The 21,090-nt window shown below is 42.2% G+C and overlaps 1 protein-coding gene across 1 annotated transcript in view; it reads right to left on the bottom strand.

Annotated features, from left to right (window-relative positions):
• Positions 1-21,090, bottom strand: part of PGM5 (phosphoglucomutase 5) — a 120,798-nt gene that overhangs the window by 76,158 nt on the left and 23,550 nt on the right. The window contains exons 5-6 of the mRNA XM_065406627.1: positions 20,808-20,998; positions 19,804-19,958 (exon numbers count right to left, since the gene is read on the bottom strand). Coding sequence (XP_065262699.1) covers positions 19,804-19,958; positions 20,808-20,998 — 346 coding nt within the window. The remainder of the gene's footprint in view (positions 1-19,803; positions 19,959-20,807; positions 20,999-21,090) is intronic.

The raw sequence follows: 21,090 nt of genomic DNA, 5'->3' as shown, positions 1-21,090 counted from the left end.
AGGAGAGAGGGGGATCAGTTCCTGTAATTCACTCTCAGTTCTAGAGAGTGAACCAGTTTGAGGACTGTGCACGGGGTGCAAGACACTTTCTGTGAGGATTTCCCTCTGGAAAAACAATCATCCAGATATTGGTAGATGTATATGTTTTGCCATCTCAGATGGTCCGTCACTATTGCTGGAGCTGTAAGTAGGCCCAAAGTAGTAGTACCCTATACTGATAGCTTTCATATCTCTGGAGTGGTGAGTTCTGTGAGAAGAATCAGCATATGGAGTTATGGTCCAGAACATGGTTCTCACACAAACAGAAAAGATACTGCCTGGGTCTATCAACTAAGGAATAAATCTGTCACGCAACAGGCATGGGTTGAAGCTGGAGGATTTAGGCTCAGCTATTAGGTAGGAAGGTGCCTCAGCACAGAGTAGTAGTCAGAAGAAGGGGAAAAAAAATTGAAGAAAAGAAAAATAAGGAAGAGGCTGCCAACAGGGCAGAAAAAGTTCCTAAACTAAACTAAATATGGTAATGAGTGATATTTACAAACTGATTTGATAAAAGGGCATGATGGAGTAGCAGGTGGGCACTGCTCAGTTCTGTCTCGCTGCCACAGGAGGTGAGAGGGCACTGAAAGGTGGTTGGGCCACTCTGCCCTATAAAAACAACAAGGAGTCTGGTGGCACCTTAAAGACTAACAGATTTATTTGGGCATAAGCTTTTGTGGATAAAAACCTCACTTCTTCAGATGCATAGAGTGAAAGTTACAGATGCAAGCATTATATACTGACACATGGAGAGAAGGGAGTTACTTCGCAAGTGGAGAACCAGTGTTGACAGGGCCAATTCAATCAGGGTGGATGTAGTCCACTCCCAATAATAGATGAGGAGGTGTCAATTTCAGGAGAGGAAAAGCTGCTTCTGTAATGAGCCAGCCACTCCTAGTCCCTATTCAAGCCCAGATTAATGGTGTTAAATTTGCAAATGAATTTTAGTTCTGCTGTTTCTCTTTTAAGTCTGTTTCTGAAGTTTTTTTGTTCAATGATAGTGACTTTTAAATCTGTAATAGAATGACCAGGGAGATTGAAGTGTTCACTTACTGGCTTTTGTATGTTACCATTCCTGATGTCCGATTTGTGTCCATTTAGTCTTTTGCGGAGGGACTGTCCGGTTTGGCCAATGTACATGGCAGAGGGGCATTGCTGGCACATGATGGCATATATAACATTAGTAGATGTGCAGGTGAATGAGCCCTTGATGGTGTGGCTGATGTGGTTGGGTCCTCTGATGGTGTCGCCAGAGTAGATATGGGGACAGAGTAGGCAACGAGGTTTGCTACAGGGATTGGTTCCTGGGTTGGTGTTTCTGTGGTGTGGTGTGTAGTTGCTGGTGAGTATTTGCTTCAGGTTGGGGGGTTGTCTGTAAGCGAGGGCTGGCCTGCCTCCCAAGGTCTGTGAGAGTGAGGGATCATTTTCCAGGATAGGTTGTAGATCGTGGGTAATGCGCTGGAGAGGTTTTAGCTGGGGGCTGTATGTGATGGCCAGTGGCGTTCTGTTATTGTCCTTGTTGGGCCTGTCCTGTAGTAGGTGATTTCTGGGTACCCGTCTTGCTCTGTCAATCTGTTTCCTCACTTCCCCAGGTGGGTACTGTAGTTTTAAGAATGCTTGATAAAGACCTTGTAGGTGTTTGTCTCTGTCTGAGGGGTTGGAGCAAATTCGGTTGTATCTTAGGGCTTGGCTGTAGACAATGGATCGTGTGATGTGTCCTGGATGGAAGCTGGAGGCATGTAGGTACGTATAGCAGTCAGTAGGTTTCCAGTATAGTGGTGTTTATGTGACCATCACTTATTTGCACTGTAGTGTCCAGGAAGTGGATCTCTTGTGTGGACTGGTCCAGGCTGAGGTTGATGGTGGGGTGGCAATTGTTGAAGTCCAGGTGGAATTCTTCAAGGGCCTCCTTTCCGTGGGTCCATATGATGAAGATGTCATCAATGTAGCGCAAGTAGAGGAGGGACACTAGGGGACGAGAGCTGAGGAAGCGTTGTTCTAAGTCAGCCATAAAAATGTTGGCATACTGTGGGGCCATGCGGGTACCCATAGCAGTGCCACTGACTTGAAGGTATAAGTTGTCCCCAAATCTGAAGTGGTTGTGGGTGAGGACAAAGTCACAAAGCTCAGCCACCAGGCGTGCTGTGGCCTCATCAGGGATACTGTTCCTGACAGCTTGTAATCCATCCTCATGTGTAGAGAGGCACAAGCACACGCAGGGAACAGGCAACAGTCCCAGCGGATGCTGCAGGTCAAAAGATTCCAACCCCAACCACAAAAGGCACATGCGCACCATTAGTAGGACCCTCCTGGACAAGGATTCAAAGAAGAACGAATAATCCCTAAGGGAAATGCAAAGTCTAACTCCAAAGAACACTGCTTTTTCCTGCTATTCCAAGAACCTGGGAAATGAACCACCACTACTTGGCTTCTCATGAAAATAAGATAACTGGTTCCTTTCCCATTCCCACCTTTGTGCTTCTGAAAAGTGCCTTCCCGGGCAAACATTTGGTGAACCTCCAGTTTTGAATACGGTCACTTGTTATGCCTGTGTGTACTGTAGTCATATTAAGAGGGCTGGGCATAATGTGTCTTATTTTCTCCAGGAGGGACATGCATAGATCCCTAAAGCATTAATGGGAATCTTGCAGAGACATCAAGAGGTTAGAGCATAAAGACCAATTCCACAAACACCACCATGCATAATTTTTGCTGGCTAGACTGTGACTAGTCTTTATGCAGTTGTGCAGGGGAGTAAGAAGGGGCAAGGCTCCCCTGTGTGGTAATGCAGCCTTGTCACTATTGCAGCCCCCAGCATTCAAGGGAGCACAGGGGCTGCAGGCCAGATGCTGCCTTCCGAGGAGCAATTGGATGGGGAGTAGGTAGAGCCAGAGAGAGAGTTGGCTGTCCTGGCCAGGAGGGTGAGTGTGTATGCTAAATCCCTAAATGGGTGTAGTAAATTACTCCCCATCCCTCCAATGCAATTAAGCCTCCCTGGCACAATGTGCAAATAAATGAAAATACCAAAGAGAGGTCCTCTCTATAATACTATATTTCCAGGGTTGCCATTTATCAGTTGGAAAACCCAGAACAAAAACTATTTTGTTAGCTAATAGCATTTTAATCTGTTTCTCTCAGTTATGAACGTATTGGAAAGTTTTGCACAAGGTGCAGCTTGTGCAGGATTTAGCTTTTTCTCCTTGGAGGTTTGTTTTGTTAAGTGTGTGGGATCCCAAAAGGTGGAGTCATTGGGATGTGCCACACCAAGCACTATTCTCACGTTGCCTTAGCCACTGGTTCAGGATTCAATCCCATAATGCATGACTTTGTCCCTTCTTTCATAAATGTTGCTAGAAGCGACTCCCCAAGGGAGTATTTCCTTCAGGACAGACCTGTGCCCCTCTGCCTTATGAAATCCTAATCATTCCCTACACAAATGTTCTTACAGAAGCACTATACGCAGCTGTTGACATATACAGTAACAGGCACATGGCGGTTTCAAAAGCAAGGACACAGATGGAGACAAGGTACAGTATATGTTAATTTGGTAAAAACAAATAGAAAATGAAAACATTGATAGGAATACACAAGACAGAGAGAGGTTTTTTGGCAGAAATATCCTCTAATAGCATTTGTGGCTTTCAGACAATAAAACCACTTGGCTCAGAGCTCACAGTTCCTATTATGCAAAATTGCACAAACATGTACCGTAGAGCAACAATGGCTCTGATGTCTGAGTGCACAGAGTTCATAGCACAAGTGAAGCAAAATCTGACCGTTTGGCAGGGATGCAACTGGGTACAATAGCTGTTCAGCAGTAATTCTTAAGGCTATTTTATACCATTCATGGACCATTCATTTGAATCACTTTTCAACAGCATTCACTTCTATTTCTGCCCTTAGTTGTGGTCTTTTAACCCCTTACTGGCAGGAAGGGAAAGGATTACGAGAAGAGGTGATGGCTGTGATTTATAAATTCCATCATTTCCAATGCATTTCACATTATCACAGGATAACGTAAGTCCTTCAAGAGCTCTGGGCCCATTCCAACCTCTGCAGACCACCTAGGTTGCGCAGCATTTCTCTAAGAGAGAAGTGGACCCCCCTTTTAGCAGCTGTGACCAGCTAGTTTAGGTATTCCGTAACTGCCCCATTTCCAAGAGCACAGTCTGTGACTCTGCCTCAGCTCTATGGCCAAAGACAGGCTCCTTCCCATACATCTAGAAAATGGCTGTCTTTGCTAATCTACAGCACACCGCTGGACTACCTTCCTGCAACCTTATCAGACTCCTTTCTCCTATGGCGGACTCCTGTGTAGGAGTCGATCCAGTGCACGTAAGCAGAGAACAGCAAAGAAGAATGTTTTTGTTAAAGGCAAGTTGGCAGGTGTCTTTAATTTCTATTTCAAGGCTTCTTTGAAAGCACACAAGAGCCATCCATGCATAGAAGAAACTAAAGAACAACAATACATTAACTCAAGTGAAGGGGTTCGTCCTGCTGAGAACTTGGCAAATATTTGTTATTGTCTCCACTGGGCTTTCCTGAAAGGTCACAAAGGCCACCTGGGCATCTGTACTGTAAGAAAACAAAACATTAGCTAAGAACAGTATGTGCATGAAGATTCCACCCACCTCTCGTAAAGTCAGACCGACAAATCATTTTATATTCTATGCCAGAGTCACTCACTGTAAACCCCTCAGATCCTCAGCAGCTAGGTGCACTATAAATACAAAGTGTTTTATTACTATATTGACAGCACTTTACTCTTCTACCTAATTGGCTAAAGTAGATTGAAAACAGGAGGGGAGCTCTCATTGTGCTGGCAAAGGAAAACAGGGAGTTATGAGGTTATCCAAACCATGGAGAAGAGGGAGCGCTCCCCCTTCCTTTTATCAGAGGAGGGAGAGTTGTGTTCCCTCCTTTCCATCCCTCCCCCTCTTTACTTTAACCTCTGCTTTTAACTCCAGGAGATCAGTTTTTCAGATAAGGCCATTGGTGCTTTATTTGTAATTCTTAGGCTTGGTCTACACTTACCCCCCAATTCGAACTAAGGTACGCAACTTCAGCTACGTGAATAACGTAGCTGAAGTTCGAAGTACCTTAGTTCGAACTTACCTCGGTCCACACGCGGCAGGCAGGCTCCTCCGTCGACGCCGCGGTACTCCTCTCGTCTAGCTGGAGTACCGCAGTCGACGGCGATCACTTCCTGGTTTGACTTATCGCGTCCAGACAAGACGCGATAAGTCGAACCCAGAACTTCGATTCCCAGCCGCCGAACTAGCGGCTGGGTGTAGACATACCCTTAGCCAGAGGAAGCGATCAGAGGAAAAAGACCCCACATTGGGAATGGATGTATGACCAACAATTATTAGCTTGTATAGACATACCATGATGATGCCAGCTGATTCCAAAAGGAACACGGCCAGGTGTATCCTGACAAAGATGCAGAATAAATCTGCACAGATCCCACCAAATCCACAATATGTGGCCCAAAACACTGTAGGAAGAGTGCTCTAAGCTGAAGTATATTTTAGGGTAGAATACTTTACCCCCCTCCCCCAAAAAATCTATAGATTTAGATATACACTTAAAGGTTGGTTCCATAGTATCTCTGCCCCACTACCTCTCAAATTATATGGAATCTTTGTTTGTCCAATCTCTCTGTGATTCAGAGAGAATAAGGGCTGCCCAGATAAAGAACAGGAGAACACACTGCAGCTTCTCAAACCTGGGAGGTCTGTCAGACTTGGAAGCAAACACATGAGGAGGAGGAGAAGGTAGAAAAACGTGGACACCATTTGAACAAACAGCTTCATGCTTTTGTATAAATTAGCCTGTCATAAATCACAGTAACGACATGAGCACTGGCAGGATCATCAGTGTCAGCAAGACCGTACTGTACTACTTCATGTTCCACTTGGACTATCTGCCTTTAAATCAAACTAGCCTGTTTATTCCTTTACGAAAACGTCCTGAGGATTTTAGAGAGATGAAACAGACAGGTTTCTGTGGGAATTAAACAGAATCCTCGTGGTGGTTCTCAGTTTGGAAAGGAAAGGAGGAAAATGATTCATAGTTTGTTTAATAAAGTTTGAGGTGATTTTAATTGTAACTTGTTACAAATGAAGAAGTCAAAACTATAGAATGAATCAGCTTTTTTTCAGGCTAGCATAAAAACAGTGTAATGGGTAGTTCATACCACAAATAAAAAAGGAGATACCCATTCTCCATTATAAGTGGCCTCTCACCAGCAACTTGTCAGTACAGAGCTTCTGCTAGAACTCCCTTGACTCCTTTCATAGCCCCAGCCCAACCAGGGTGGCTGTTGGGCCTTCTCAGATTTAGCCTATAGGAGAGGCAGCAGACAACTTCTTGCTCCTAATGAGCCTCAAATGTGCACGGACAGAGCCTTCCTTCAGGGTAAACTGGCCATAAAACAAAATTTGGCCTAGGGACAATTCTCAAAACCTCTTCAAATATTATTGTTTATCAGCAGTGGGAGACTCTCTAGGCTGCCATCTGTTCTGTTCATTGGAGAAAACCCTAGTGCTTGTGACAGCAAGCTGTCCGTAGTAAGAGTGAATAAGCCTTTGAAGGAGAAGGGCCCTTTGTTTTAACCCCTGTTTTATTCGCAAACACAGGGTGGGCTGGCATATCAATTTGCTTTTCTGCTACATTCCTTAATTTGTGTCTTTTTTTATTAAACCACTATTGGCCTTTTTGGCAGTAGATCCATAGGAACACCTGCAGTACATTCATGGTAGCACAAATCTATTGAGAGGTAATAAGACAGGTACAGCATTAGGAAGATTATAGATTAACTACCTATCTGTCCACTGCCATATGCAGTCTCATCAGAATACACAGTGAAATGCTGGTTTTCCCAGTTAATAGATACAAGGTTCAGCCAATTACAGCCAATGAAAAATGTATGTGGGAAGGTCAAAGGGGAGTGTTTCTTAATACAGGCACATTTAATAGTGCAACATTCTAAAGGCTGAGAAAATGCATTTAGAGAAAAACCACGCTGCTTACACAGTTAGTTTTAAAAGCAGCTTTTTTGTATTTCCTGTCCCAGTGAGGGCCCTGTCTTGCTCCCATGGAAATTTAACGTGTACAAGCAGACCCTATCCAAATCTAAAACCTAACCTTGAGGCAGATCAAGTCCATGTTTTCTCGTACATTTACTCTGTCTCAACCCTTTCCTTGCCTCTTAACTCAGGAGATTTTTGAGCACACGCCATGATCTAATGTCCTGAAAGCTGGGAGTGCACACCCATAGTACAGCATCATTCTGGGCTGGACTGAGCTTTCAGGCTCAGCTCTGAGTAAGGGACAGATGGCTGCACCACACTGGTCGCAGCCCAGGAAGGAACTGTGCGCACACTCAGAGTAGCAGTTCCTCCTCTGCTCCCCTATTGGTTTGTAGCGTGGTAGAGACAGAGTAATTTACTGAAGTCCCTGGAAAGGCCCAGCTTACTTCCCCCTCACGCCCAGCCAGCTATTCTGGCCAGCAAGTAGGGAGCAGAGCTAAGTCTCTGCTATCTCCTCCCCTCTTGCTTATAACGGAGTCTGTGTGTTTCACCAAACTCAGACCCAAGTAGGGAGGTTGGTGGGAGGGGAGGGACTTACTCTTCCTTATTCTGCTGCACAGCAATAAAATGAAAACTTAGCCCTAGTAACACACACAATCCAAAATTATACAATCCTGCTGTATGCTCTCTTTGATTCAGCCCCTTTCTTCCTAGGAGCTGCATCTGCGTAGTGCAGCCATTGCAGAACCCAAGATGCACAGTTGATCACAATCCACTCCTTGTGGAAATTTCCAAGATGTTCAAAGACTCTCATTCTCACCTCTGACTAAGAATACATTTGGTGGCATTCCTACAGCTGTCCCGGAACAAGTTATGAATAAACCCTCATCCTCGGCACAGCTTAAATTGCACAAGCATAATGACAGATCCTCCTCGCTCCATTGTGATGTTGGGGATAGCAGTGCTAGGAGGATTATTCTGAATGGTTAGGTGGTAACAACTAATATAAAGGGGGAAACTAACCCTATTTTTTCATACCATTCACTTCTGTGGAGTTGGCTCTCAAATTATTTTTTTCTTCATTTATCAGAAAATAATTAAACCCAAAGCTCACCCTAAAACAGACTAATTGTGACTTCAAGCTGTTCCACTCTCTTTTAATGTGTGATAGGTGACTACAGATTTAGAAAAAAATATGATGAAATGCAAAAGAACTCGAACAAATTCTGCCTGCTCTGAGTTTTATAAGGCTTGGGTGAGTGTACAAGGGAATTGTCAATTGTTGCCCAGGGAATTCTCGGCCTATCACAGCTGCTTTGAATTAACATTCAAACCAACATTACAAAGAAATCAAAACACCTCTCTCTGAAGCAAGGCGGGAAGTCCTGTTTCCATGTGGAATCTCACACTGCAGATATGTTTCTTCAGTTCTGACAGGCTATTAGTTTGCAGCTGAAACCTAAGGAGTGTTCTTGACTGAAAGGGCATGGTCATTAATATACAGGAACTCCTCACTTAACCTTGTAGTTATGTTTCTGAAAAATGCGACTTTAAGCGAAACAATGTTAAGCAAATCCAATTTCCCCATAAGAATTAATGTAAATAAGGGGGCTAGGTTCCAGGGAAATTTTTTTCACCAGACAAAAGACTATTAATATATACACACATACACACACATGCAGTATAAGTTTTAAACAAACAATTTAATACTGGTACACAGTGATGATGATTGTGAAGCTTGGTTGAGGTGGAGGAGTCAGAGGGTGGGATATTTCCCAGGGAATGCCTTACTGCTAAATGAACTAGCAATTGACTGAGCCCTCTCTCACAACTCTCCACAAGGCAGCAGGAAAGGAGGGAGGGCAGACAGAGACACACACCCTGTGTGTGAGAGAAAAAATGCACATTTCCCCTTTAAGTAGCTGACCCCAGGCTTAAGTACACTGCCCTGTTAATTAAATCAGCTTGCGGAGACCTGAGACCTGCAGCTACTACCTAGAAGCTCCCTTCCCATCGTGTGTCCCCCCTGCTCTATGGAAGACGGGGTAAGCGGGGTGCAGGAGCAGGGGGGAGGGGGAGACACCCTGACATTAGCCCTCCTCTTCCCCCTTCCCCCCGTTCAGCAAGCAGGAGTCTCTGGGAGCAGCTCCAAGGCAGAGGGCAGGAGCAGCACATGGCAGTGGGGGGAGGGACAGCTGCTGCACAGGGAACTTAGGGGAACGGGGAGCTGATAGGGGGGCTGCTGGTCCACCCTGGTTCCAACCACCCACCAGCTAGCTGCAACGGGCTGCTCTTCCTGCAAGTAGTGGACAAAACAGGTGGCTGCCAAACGACGTTAGAAGGGAGCATTTCACAACTTTAAACGAGCATGTTCCCTAATTGATTAACAACTTAACATCGAAACAACGTTAACCGGGACAACTTTAAGTGAGGAGTTCCTGTATTTGCCTGAAAACTAATCTCTTAAGGAAGGAGAAAAAACTCACATACCTCCAAAATGTGCACTGCCATGACCATGGCATGAAGGAATGTGTTCATCAGTACAAGTTAGGATAATGAGACTGTGGACAGACAGCCAAAAACACGGCAGGCCTATCCAGGCAAACATCTAACTAGATGTAGCACACTGCACCAAGTCATATCACATCCTGCATCAAAGGCAACAAAGAGGAGTTGGATTTGCTCCCTTAGAGACATTTAGAATTTATAGATCATTACCACTTTATCTGCATATTTAAGAAACATCCACTGATGAAACAATAATTGGATCTGTTGCCAGCATGTTATACAACATCCAATGGCAGATAGATACCACCAAGCAAAACCAACATGCGCTGCAAGAGAAGAAATTAGTTGAAATGAAATTCTCTCTCTCTTTAAATCCTCTTTGACAGGTTATTTTTGTGTAACCAAAACAATTAGCTCCTTAATGTGAATGACAGCTGGTACAATGAAATTTTACATTTGTTTATAAGGTATATAGATGTATATAGGACCCACACTATGCAGATATTTTTAATTCAATGCTCTAGTGCGCTTTAAAAAAATAATAGCAGCACCTAGTTTGCATCAGTAGTACATTTGCTAACATAAAAGTTTGTGATATCAAGTTTTACAGGCCCCAGTTTTTATACATTATTCCTTGGATGTGCTAAACTGTGTTTTTGAAGGCTTGGTGCAGTTGTCCTTCTGATTAACCAACTTTCTTACAGTAATATTTCCATTAGTGCTTCTGCTCAGTCTAATTTAAAACCTGTATACAACTGACTTAGTTGGAGACAGACATCTTAAAAAATGTACAGCAAGTCTACTGCAGATAAGAGACAGTGTGAGACTGACTTATCTTTCTTTGGTAGTGTGTGCAGGAACAAGGTCCCGACTTGCATATATACTCAAATCACACTCACTTCTCTACTGAGATGTCATGCACATGGAAAGTGGGATTTTAACCTACTTGCAGTCTTAATTTGAGAAGGGCCCACTCATTATTCAACATAAAGGACATTTTAAAATCAAATGCCATTGAGGGAAGGGTGCTAGAGTTTAGGATTGTCAGTCTCAACAGTGTCCTTTATGCTGGGTAGCTTTTCACTTTAATTAAAGCTAGATAATACTTAAAATATACAGGAAATAATACAGAAAAAAAGGAATCATAAAGACACTATGCATTGTAGACAGCAAAAATCCATATGGTAGGTGTAATTAAGAACTCCTGGATGGATTTTTGCCCAAGCTATTATATAGGAACATTGTGGGATTGTACTAGGAGGCTTAGCTGCACCATTGCAATGGCACATTGGCTCTTGCTGTCTACAGTGGCACTACAACAGCTGCAGAGGCACGCAGTGCTTAGCTTTGCTCAGAGCAAATGCAATCATAGTGGTAGTGTGAACCTCTGTGCATCATTGCAGACACTTGTGTGCAGACATATGACATTTTACAAATGTGCTAGAGGGTTGCAATGGTGCTTTTAACACCATAATTCCCTGACCCTTGTTCTTCTGCCATAACTACTAGACTATTCTGCCTTTTAAATCTACCCAACTTTCTCTTTAATATAGAAACCACTTTCACTTATCCGGAGGTACTCATTTCAGAGAGCATTAGCTAAATGTCAGTGCTCTATTTGCTTTGGATTTGCCAGTTGTGCAAAAATTAGACACTAAAATACACTTTGTTATGATAAAGGTTTGGTAAACAGGGTGTACCTTCATTTTATACACAACACACACCAAACTCATGGCAAGTGTTGCCACAGAAATGAAGTCCGATGTATGGAGTCTCAGGAGGTAGACACTGCCACAATCCTGTTGATGTTGGATCACATTAAAGCAGATGTTTCCTGTCAACTGCTACACTTTCCCCAAAGTACATATTAGTATATTCAAACAATCACTTCAACCAAACATATGTCAAGGACCTCTATTTAAACATCTTAACTGAATTCTCTTGTAATCCAGTGTTCCATTTGTTAGTACCGTATTCCTAAGCAACATTAAATCCTCTGGATTACCGCTTCCTTCTGTTTAAGTTTAATAATGCACAGTGAAAAACTATTAAACAACCCAGCCCCGCACACAGAAGAGAACACATTGACATGGCTGCATCTAACTTTCTAAATCCTTTGGAATGTTTCACATACCATACGGTGCCTTTATAAAATGAAAGGAATGGTTCAAGGGTAATTATTTTCGCTAAATTGTGGCTGGTCTTCATGTGGCTGCACCATAAGAACAGCCGTGATTACAGAGAGGAACTATGGACTCCCCACCACCACCCGTTAGCACTGCCTCCATAAGAGCTGTCAAGAATCACAGTCCCCATGTTCTAGATGTGCAGGAATACTACTGAGTTGATCCTCTCCCTGTCTGAGGAGACAGCGCCATGGCTCCACCCCTCCCATAAACTGGACAGTAGAGATGGTTAGTCTATTGAAGGAATACACACACACACACACACACCCCTACACCTCCTCAGTGCAACTGGGTAGCTCTGCAAGGCCTCCTGGTGCTTTTCCTTGGCCAATGTAACAAGCATTTTGTTACTTCATTATTCAGCTGCATTTTATACCTAATCATTCTAGTTGATACCAGGAAGAGGAGATACTACTTATTACTATAGATAGGCAAACCATTTATGATGAAAAAAGAATTAGCCCCAATTGTCTTTCATCCCCTCAACAAAATCCACACTTTTTTTGTAGTATGGATCAGTTTAGAAAGTCCCTTTCTTAGGATCTGATTCCACTGAAGTCACCGGGAGCTTTGCCACAAACTTCAGTGGATGTAGAATCAGGCCCTTATTCCTCACTTCTCTTTCTTACCTTGACACTCTCCCCTCTGCTGCTTTTGCTGCTCCCACCAGACCCAGCTACAAACTCTGGCTATCATCTTTTTGACTCCACATTCTTTCTTGACATGTTAGGAAAGACCATGATCAAACCTTGCAACTTCTTCCTGCATAACATTTCCAAGAACTAGACCTTTCTCTCTTCCCATCCTGTAAAAACTGGTGGAGAGACACTGTATCATTTTAAGAGGTGCTGCAGTTCTGTCTTTTGTTTATGACGGTAGGATAATGAATATGTAATTACAGTCACAGTGCAGAACATAAGGGAATACATTTGTTATTCTCTGGTTTTATTCATTGTTTTGATTATAGGGATAAGAGATGGCAATGTTGGGTTATCAATCTAATAACATTTTCATATAATAGAATATTTTAAAAATATTAAAAAGTGTGCTCAAAAATATTAAAAAGTGTCTCTCTAGTCCATCAAGTTTCAACCCAGAGAAATTCTTCTCAGAACATTTCTAAATGCCTGAGTAAAGGAAACACTGAGGAAACCTTAACTACAGTGGTCCTTTCAGGCACTGCTGTAATGAAATAATGAAATATAGCACTAATAACCTGGCAAGCCAATTTAAATATGAAATGGCTAGTAGTATGGCTAGCATCCCTTTGCCAAACCTCAACCATCTTCTCCCAATGCAAGATGATGCTTCCAACTGAAGAGTGAATTGAGGGAGAAAAAACAATAAAAACCCCCAGAGTATTCTGATTATAAGTGGTAAGCATTTCATAAACAAGCTTTCCAAAGCCAAAATCTGATTTGGACTTCCAGGCTGGACTCTTGCTCTTCGTTGCTATGCAGCCATATGTTTAACGTGACTGGAAGCTTGAGTTTACTGCAGAATCACCAGTTAAAAGAAAGTTATCCAGAAGTATATGCTTTTTGTTGACTGAGTTACAGGTTAAGATTTTTTTCAATTTCCCCTTGGAATTAGCTGAGTGAAATGTCAGGTGCAGTGCCAAATAAGGTTGCAAAGAGATTTATTCCAGCCTAAATCCAAAAGATTTAGACCACAATATTCTACAAAGGTTTAAGTCAGAAGGTTTTACACTTATTAGGGCCTTCCTGAAGAAAGGCAAAACCCTTTTTTAAATGCTAATGTTTTCCAACCAGTGTAACTATAGTGTGAAAATATTTTTGTCACATAATTTCATTTATCATGGAATCATGAATCTCTATTATTATTAAATCCCAGCTGCATATGTCTGAACTTAATGTTACTAACTTGTTCAAGAACAGGTAGATCTGTTTGTTAGCCTATAACGTTCCTTCTCCTCTCCAAAGTGCTGTTTCTGCTCTTTTAATGGATGCAACAGATGCATTCAAGAAAGATTAGCAACCACTGTTAGTGTGTTACAGATGTGTCCATTTTTCTACCCATTTCTAAGAATGCTTTATTTCAAAATTATTTCTGAGCTTCCAATGCTAAAGCTTTGAAGTACATAACACACACAAAAATAAAGACTATTGATTGACATAAGAGATTAGAAATTCTTCGATTTCTTGTTTTTTAAAGTGTTCTTCCCTGTTGCTAACAATGGTTGTAATTCTCCCTCTGACAACAAACTTGTTAACCTCAGGACATTTTCAGGCACTGGCAGTTGTCCATACTCAGAAAGCATATAGTTCTGAGTTAGCCTTGAGCATCCTTTTCTCTCAGTTATGTCTTTTATATCCCCAATCAATCATACTGAAACTGCAAAACCAGGAGATATTACACACATATTAAAGGATCAGATTCAAAACTCATTTATACCAAATTAAATCGGGAATAAATCCACTGATGTTAATGGAGTCACATGAATTTACAATGGCTTACCACTTAGTGGCCATGAGAATGAATGTTCTCATGTTGTAAACAAGAAGCAGGCAACATTATCTCCTGCAAATGTAAACAAACTTGTTTGTCTGAGCAATTGGCTGAACAAGAAGTAGAACTGAGTGGACTTGCAGGCTCTAAAATTTTACATTGTTTTATTTCTGACTGCAGGGTTTTTTTTTACATAATTCTACATTTGTAAATTCAACTTTCATGATAAAGAGATTGCACTACAGTACTTGTAGGTTAATTGAAACATGATACTTCTGATATTTTTACAGTGCAAATACTTGTAATCAAAACAAAATATAAAGTGAGCACTGTGCACTTTGTATTCTGTGTTGTAATTGAAATCAATATATTTGAAAATGTAGAAAACATCCAAAAATATTTAAATAAATGGTATTCTATTATTGTTTAATTGCGCGATTCATTTTTTTAGTCGCTTGACAGCCCTAATTACAGTTAGTGCAGGGTGAAGAATTTATAACAATTTCTTCAACAGAGTTTGCTATTTCTTCTGTTAAAAATCACTATCCAAAAATTATTCATGATTTATTTCAGCAAATAATATTAGTTTCCAGATGGTTCCAGTTTAAAATTTGCTTTCCATGAGTATTCACACTAAGTTTGTTTTCTACATTACGTAAAAGTGAACATAAGAGGGGCACAGACAAAGATTACTTTAAAAAAACTGAATGAATATTCACAGAAAATGTATTATGCTCAGAGGTGAAAGTAAGCCGGTACAGTCCTTTAAGGACCGGCTTCCCCAGTGGTGATTTAAAGGGCCCAGGGCTCCAGCCGCCGCGGGGAGTCCCGGGCCCTTTAAATCACCGCCGGGGCTCCGGCAGCTGGGCTCAGGCGGGGATTTAAAGGGCCCGGGGTTCCCCGCAGCGGCTGGAGCCCTGGGCCCTTTAAATCACCGCCGGAGCCCTGCTGCTGCTACCCTGGGGCAGCGGCGGCAGAGCTCCGGTGGTGATTTAAAGGGTATGGGGCTCCGGCCACTGTGGGGAGCCCCGGGCCCTTTAAAGCACCGCCAGAGACCCAAGCTCCGACAGTGCTTTAAAGGGCCCAGGGCTCCCTGCAGCAGCCAGAGCTCCGGGCCCTTTAAATGCCTGCCCGAGCCCTACCACCGCTACCCCGGCAGCGGCAGGGCTCCAGCAGCACTTTAAAGGGCCCAGGGCTCCCCGCAGTGGCAGGAGCACCAGGCCCTTTAAACCCCCGCCCGAGCCCGGCTGCCAGATCCCCAGCAGCGGCAGGGCTCCAGTGGTGCTTTAAAGGGCCCGGGGCTCCTGGCAGTGGCAGAAGCACCAGGCCCATTAAATCCCCGCCCGAGCCCGGCTGCTGGAGCCCCAGCGACGGCAGGGCTCCAGCGGCGCTTTAAAGGGCCCGGGGCTCCCCTCAGCGGCGGAGCCCCGGGCCCTTTAAATCACCACCAGAGCCCTGCCACCCTGGGGTTGTGGCTGCAGGGCTCCTGCGGTGATTTAAAGGGCCCAGAGCTCTGCAGTGGCCGGAGCCCCGGGCCCTTTAATTCGCCCCTGAGCCCTGGGGCTCCCAGCCACAGCCGGAGCCCCAGGGCCTTTAAATATTGAAAGGCCCCGCTTCTTCTGGTTGAGGCCACGCCTCTTCCAGTTGAGGCCACGGCCCCGCTCAGGACTCCGGCATACTGGTAAATCCTTTAAGTTACTTTCACCCGTGATTATGCTATCACATTTTTAGCACAGAGGATTCTCTGTGGTGGACCTCTGATCTCAAACAATATAGATGAAAAATGTATGTTAATTACAAACGCAAGATTCGCTTTGTGGACACTGAATTCTGATCTTGCTGGATCAAGGAGGTTTCAGGAGAGATGTGGAAACCTATTTTAACCAAGACCTACGAGGCCATCTTGTAGCTTTTACTCTTAAGCCTTAACAATTCATATTTCTTATAGTAACTAACAGCATATGACACAGGAGTTGTCTTCTAAGGACAGGCATGAGATCATTTCCTCGTCTTCTGCCAGCACTAATGTTCATGGTATACACTTTAATTACCCCAGGTTTCCTTTCCAGTGCATGAGCTCACAAACAGTTTTATAAGTGAATACGCAACGTGGTTCCATCAGAGCTGTCCCCCGAGTATGGCAGGCCAGCTCACCAGAAAGGCATAAAAAGGACCAACAAAAGATAGACTGTGCAGAATGAACAAATATATCTCCCACAATAGACAAAAAGTTTCGTCTTTTAAAATATTAATTTCTTAAGAATGTCAATTTCTTCTCTATTTACATAAATATACACTGAGATAATAAAGATTAATATTAAACACCATATTTTTTTGCTATTCCCATGTAGAACTGCACAACTTTGATTTTTAGGTTCTCTCTTGTGACTGTACAGGGAATGCACTTTGCCTTCAAAAAGGCAACAGCTTTCCCAGTTCTATGATCATTCATAGGCTACACAATAGGTGAGTTTCTATAATTTTTCTTTCAAGTTAGCCATTTAACCCACAACAATGGAAGTACAGATGCTGTAAACATATACAGCTTGATTCTCTACTTTCTTCCACCCATTTTATATTGGTATAATTCCATTGACTTCCACAGAATTGTTCCTAACTTACACGGTTGTAAATGAAATCAGAATCTGGCACACAGTGAAATCTACATAAAAAAAACACTTCCTTAAGCAACCCCACTCTTAAAAACCACTTCAGACTATGCACAAAGATTTCAGATACAAGTTTACTAAAACGTTGTAAAGATTGCCTGTTCTATACAACCAATTTTTTGCTGTAACGTGGGTGGTCATTTAAGGCAAGTTTCACTGTAAAACTTGGAATCAGTGATGGCTTGGCCATCCATTCAGGGAACTCTTCTTTGGAAAAGGCATTTGTGATACTGCTTGCAGTGTTCCAATGCACATACTTAACACACACACGGAAAAAGTGATTTGCAGTAGATAAAGTACTAACCATTTATTATTAAACCTCAGTTCAACTTTAAAGTCTAGCTTGGAGTCCTAAAGAAAAGGGTTTAAACATGTGCACTCACTAAAGTAGCCCTTTAAAAAAAAAATCACACATATTAGTCAGGACTTGGGTATCAAGGCAATTGAACCACTGGATCTCAGAGCTCTAGCAAGTCAGTAAGAAAATCAAGCAATTCAGGCTGTCTTAAGCCACAATGGAAAGTGGCAAACTAGAGGACTCCAGCTTCTAGCACTTGTAGTCTTTCAATCTTCAAGGAAAAACAAAAACAACCCTAAAGCAAAAGCAAACAAACAATAAAGAAACAAAAACAAAAATCACATGCACCATGTATGCAGTAACTAGACCTAATGTTAATAAACATTTGTAGGAATGGCTGGGAAAATATGTATATCCTTAACTAACTTCCATCATTATCAACCACTCTGTTTTATTTTATAAATAAGCCTTAGCCCCATAAAAATAACACTGGTAATGTTGAAACAAATTAAGCAGTAACTCACTTGAGACCATCTGGAAACCAATAGATCAAGTAAACATGGTCAAGAATCTATGTCAACTGTTGAGAGTGTTGCTGAGGTGGACTTCAGTACATGCATAGCCTCTAATATATTTAGCTACAACTGGGGGGGGGGGGGGGGGAGGAAAAGGGGCAGAAGGCAAATGTGTTTAAAATGTCCTAGATATCCTGAACTGTAGGTCCAACATAATTCTTCTCTGTTTCCTTTACTGAAACCATAGTATCTCATGATAAAGATAGATTCCATTTTCAGAGACCTACATGAAGTGTGTGTTTGAGGCGGGAGAGGGGGAAACCTGAATATACTGCATAATTTCCTTAAAGCCTCAACATTTACGTACAGTAGGGAAAACTTCTCTGAAAAATCCATCAACCACCAAGGGCATGTGAATTGTCAACTTTAAAAGCCGTTGTCAGTTTCAGAAGTCCCATGAGTAGGGACCACACTGTATTACTATCCTTGGTTTTTGGATAGGCATTAATCTTTTCATGCTATTAATATTTCATTTTTAAAACAACTGTTTCCTGACTAGACACCATTTGGTATAGACAACCGCTTATTTGTTTATCAGTCCTAGGATAATATATGTTTGGACACCACCTGTTCAGATTTCAGCTGGTCGGAATAATAAATTCTATATCTCAACTGATTATATATATCTTTTTAAATGTTCACTTAGTGCTGCATTAGGCCTTCATCTTTCTCTCTCTCTAACCGTTATAAATATTATAAGCAGGGCTGTCAGGTTTAGTCTTAAACCAATATTTATTAGGAAATGGACTAAAGTAATTATGGTCAGGAATTACTGGTAAATGCTTGTTGATCCAGAAAGAGGTCAAATGGTTATTTCCTGTTTCCTGCCAGTCTGCTTTGCCTCAGGTTTTGTGCTGTTTCCATCCTAATGAAGGACAGGCAAATTAGACTATTATTTTATCCAAACTACTTGAAAGTTGAAGCAAAATTTTGAGATATGTGAAGGTTTTATAACTTTTAAAATAAGTATTCATTTTTGCATACTTTTGATTTTCTTACGTTTTTTGGAAATGGAACCACCAAAATACCACATAAAGTTGCTGGGAATCACTGTATTTCCAGTCCAACCAGAAGCAGGAGGAATCAGGAATATCCGGAGATAATCTGTTCTTGGATAATTCCCAATCCAGTTTTGCAGAGGCAAGAGATTGTGTAATGCAGTTATGATTGGGATACAAATCTGAATTTTTAGTTGTTTATTCAAACTGAGACTTTTAAAGATCCTCAGTTCACTGATACTGACCAAAAGCAGGGATGACTGGCCACAGGGAAAACACATAATGCAAAATAAAGGTGCCATAAAATTGGTTTCTCCAGTTAAGCAATTATTTACCAATAAGTTCACCCTAAAAACTTCAATCAAAAGTTGTCAAAAATTTTAGAAGCCTGATCACAAGATTTCACAGTTTTGTAGGCTGCCATATGAGCTTGGTGAAATTTGTTATGGGTTGCGTTAAATCCTCATTCAAAGATGCTCTTAATTTAAGATAGTTATAAGAGACAGTTAAGGGGCCACTCCTAAAACAAGGTCTAATAGAGTTTGCCCAGAAAGTAGCACCTTGTGGGCATCGGGTTCCACTTGGTATTGTGAGCAGGTGTGTGGGTAGGTCGGGGAGAGAACACACAAAAACTGAGAGCAGGCAAGAACAGATAGAGAGGCAGAGGCTAAAAAGCACAAAAGACAAGCAGTAACCTATGAGCACAGCTTTTCCCAGGGTCACTCTAAAGAGAGAGTTTTTGGCCAAGGTGTGTTGGCTAAAGAGACTTGGGACTATACACTAAAATACTTTGGTATTAGTTCCTCCCATGTTCAGAAAAGCAGAATTTTGTACATTCCTTGTAAATAAACAAGATGGCACCAGAGAGAATACCACACACTCCATCAATTTCTACTTCTAACTGGAAAATCCCCAGGGCTCCAAAATTTGACTAGCTGCTTGCCTTGAAAAGGGGCAACAATATCAAAGATGGAAGAAGTCACAACTAATGTCAAGACCATGATGATAAAAAGAAAACTTGCTCCCTTACCTGTCCAGTGCGGTGCTGGTAGGCATGCTTCTACCGAACCCTCGAACACCCATCTGACGGAAATATGGAATGCAAGAAAGATTGGCAGCAATAATTGCCAGTGAATCAGAAGGGTTCACAAAGAAACCATTTTGACCTAGGATCATATAGCGGTCCTGAGGAGACAAGAAAGACGAAAAGTGTCAGAGAGAAATCAAGGTTGAGTAGCTCATCCCCATGATCACTGCAAGCTTATCATCTCCCTATCAAACCACATCTCCTTCTAGCCCAATGAATCAAAATTCCAAGATGCTCCCTGGTTCCAGTCTCCTACATGGCATTTTGATGGGCTTGTGGCTACCCTAGTGTAAGATAATCTTTTTGCTGATGATATGTACTAGCCAGAGACAGGTAGTTAATTTGTAGCAACTGAATACTGACAACAGTAAATGGCTTTTGTACCTCAATAGCCTCTTTGTCCTTTTCTTCCCCCCACTCTCTCACCACACATACACCATCTTAAGAGGATACCAAGTTATTGCTGTAATACTTTGCTGTTTATATTGCTGGTAGCAAGAATGCAAGATTTAAAAAACACACAGAGCTTGTGATTCAGTGCCTGTCTTACGTGCAGAAAATTCACTTAGCTGAAGCACAAAAGGAATTTTAGAATCTCAGCCAAAATTAACTTCATTTAGTTGCCGGTTACTAAGACAGTCTCCCTCATTTACATATGCTGCATTTTTTCCATCTGAGAAGTTATGCAAACACCCAAGACAAATTGGGCCAAATATTTAGAGAGTCCTCAGCCTGCCCTACAAATCTGCAGGTGCAATCAACAGAGCACAAATGATATCATTTGGGCTTGATTTGTGGGTACAACTGCTATCATCTGTGCATGCAAATAACTGTATCCTCAAAATTAGGGATGTTAAAAATTGGGCCTATTATGCTTCAATGTCTAATAGATGCACTAGCAAAGATGACATCCTTGACCCAAAACCCAGAATGGCTGAAATACTTACTCCATCAGCATCAAAAGCAGCTCCAAATCCGTATTCTCCTCCTTTCATAGCCTCCAGCAGGGTAGTTGCGTATGTTAAGTTTGGGTCGGGAAGTTGCCCACCAAAATCCTCCAGAGGAATACAGTTTATTGCAGAATTTGCAGGAGCTCCTAATTCATCACACAGGACTCTCCTTACATAGGGTCCCATAACTGCAAAAGGAATTTGCCATCCATTTTCAAGAGCATACACACTTCAAATTCCAATATTCACAACAGCATGGAAACTTAATAGAAGACTTAAC

Source organism: Emys orbicularis, chromosome 6 (assembly GCF_028017835.1).
Source record: "Emys orbicularis isolate rEmyOrb1 chromosome 6, rEmyOrb1.hap1, whole genome shotgun sequence".
Lineage (NCBI taxonomy): Eukaryota > Metazoa > Chordata > Testudines > Emydidae > Emys > Emys orbicularis.
Note: the sequence above shows the minus strand (reverse complement) of the source record. Positions and strands in the feature narration are given on the sequence as shown.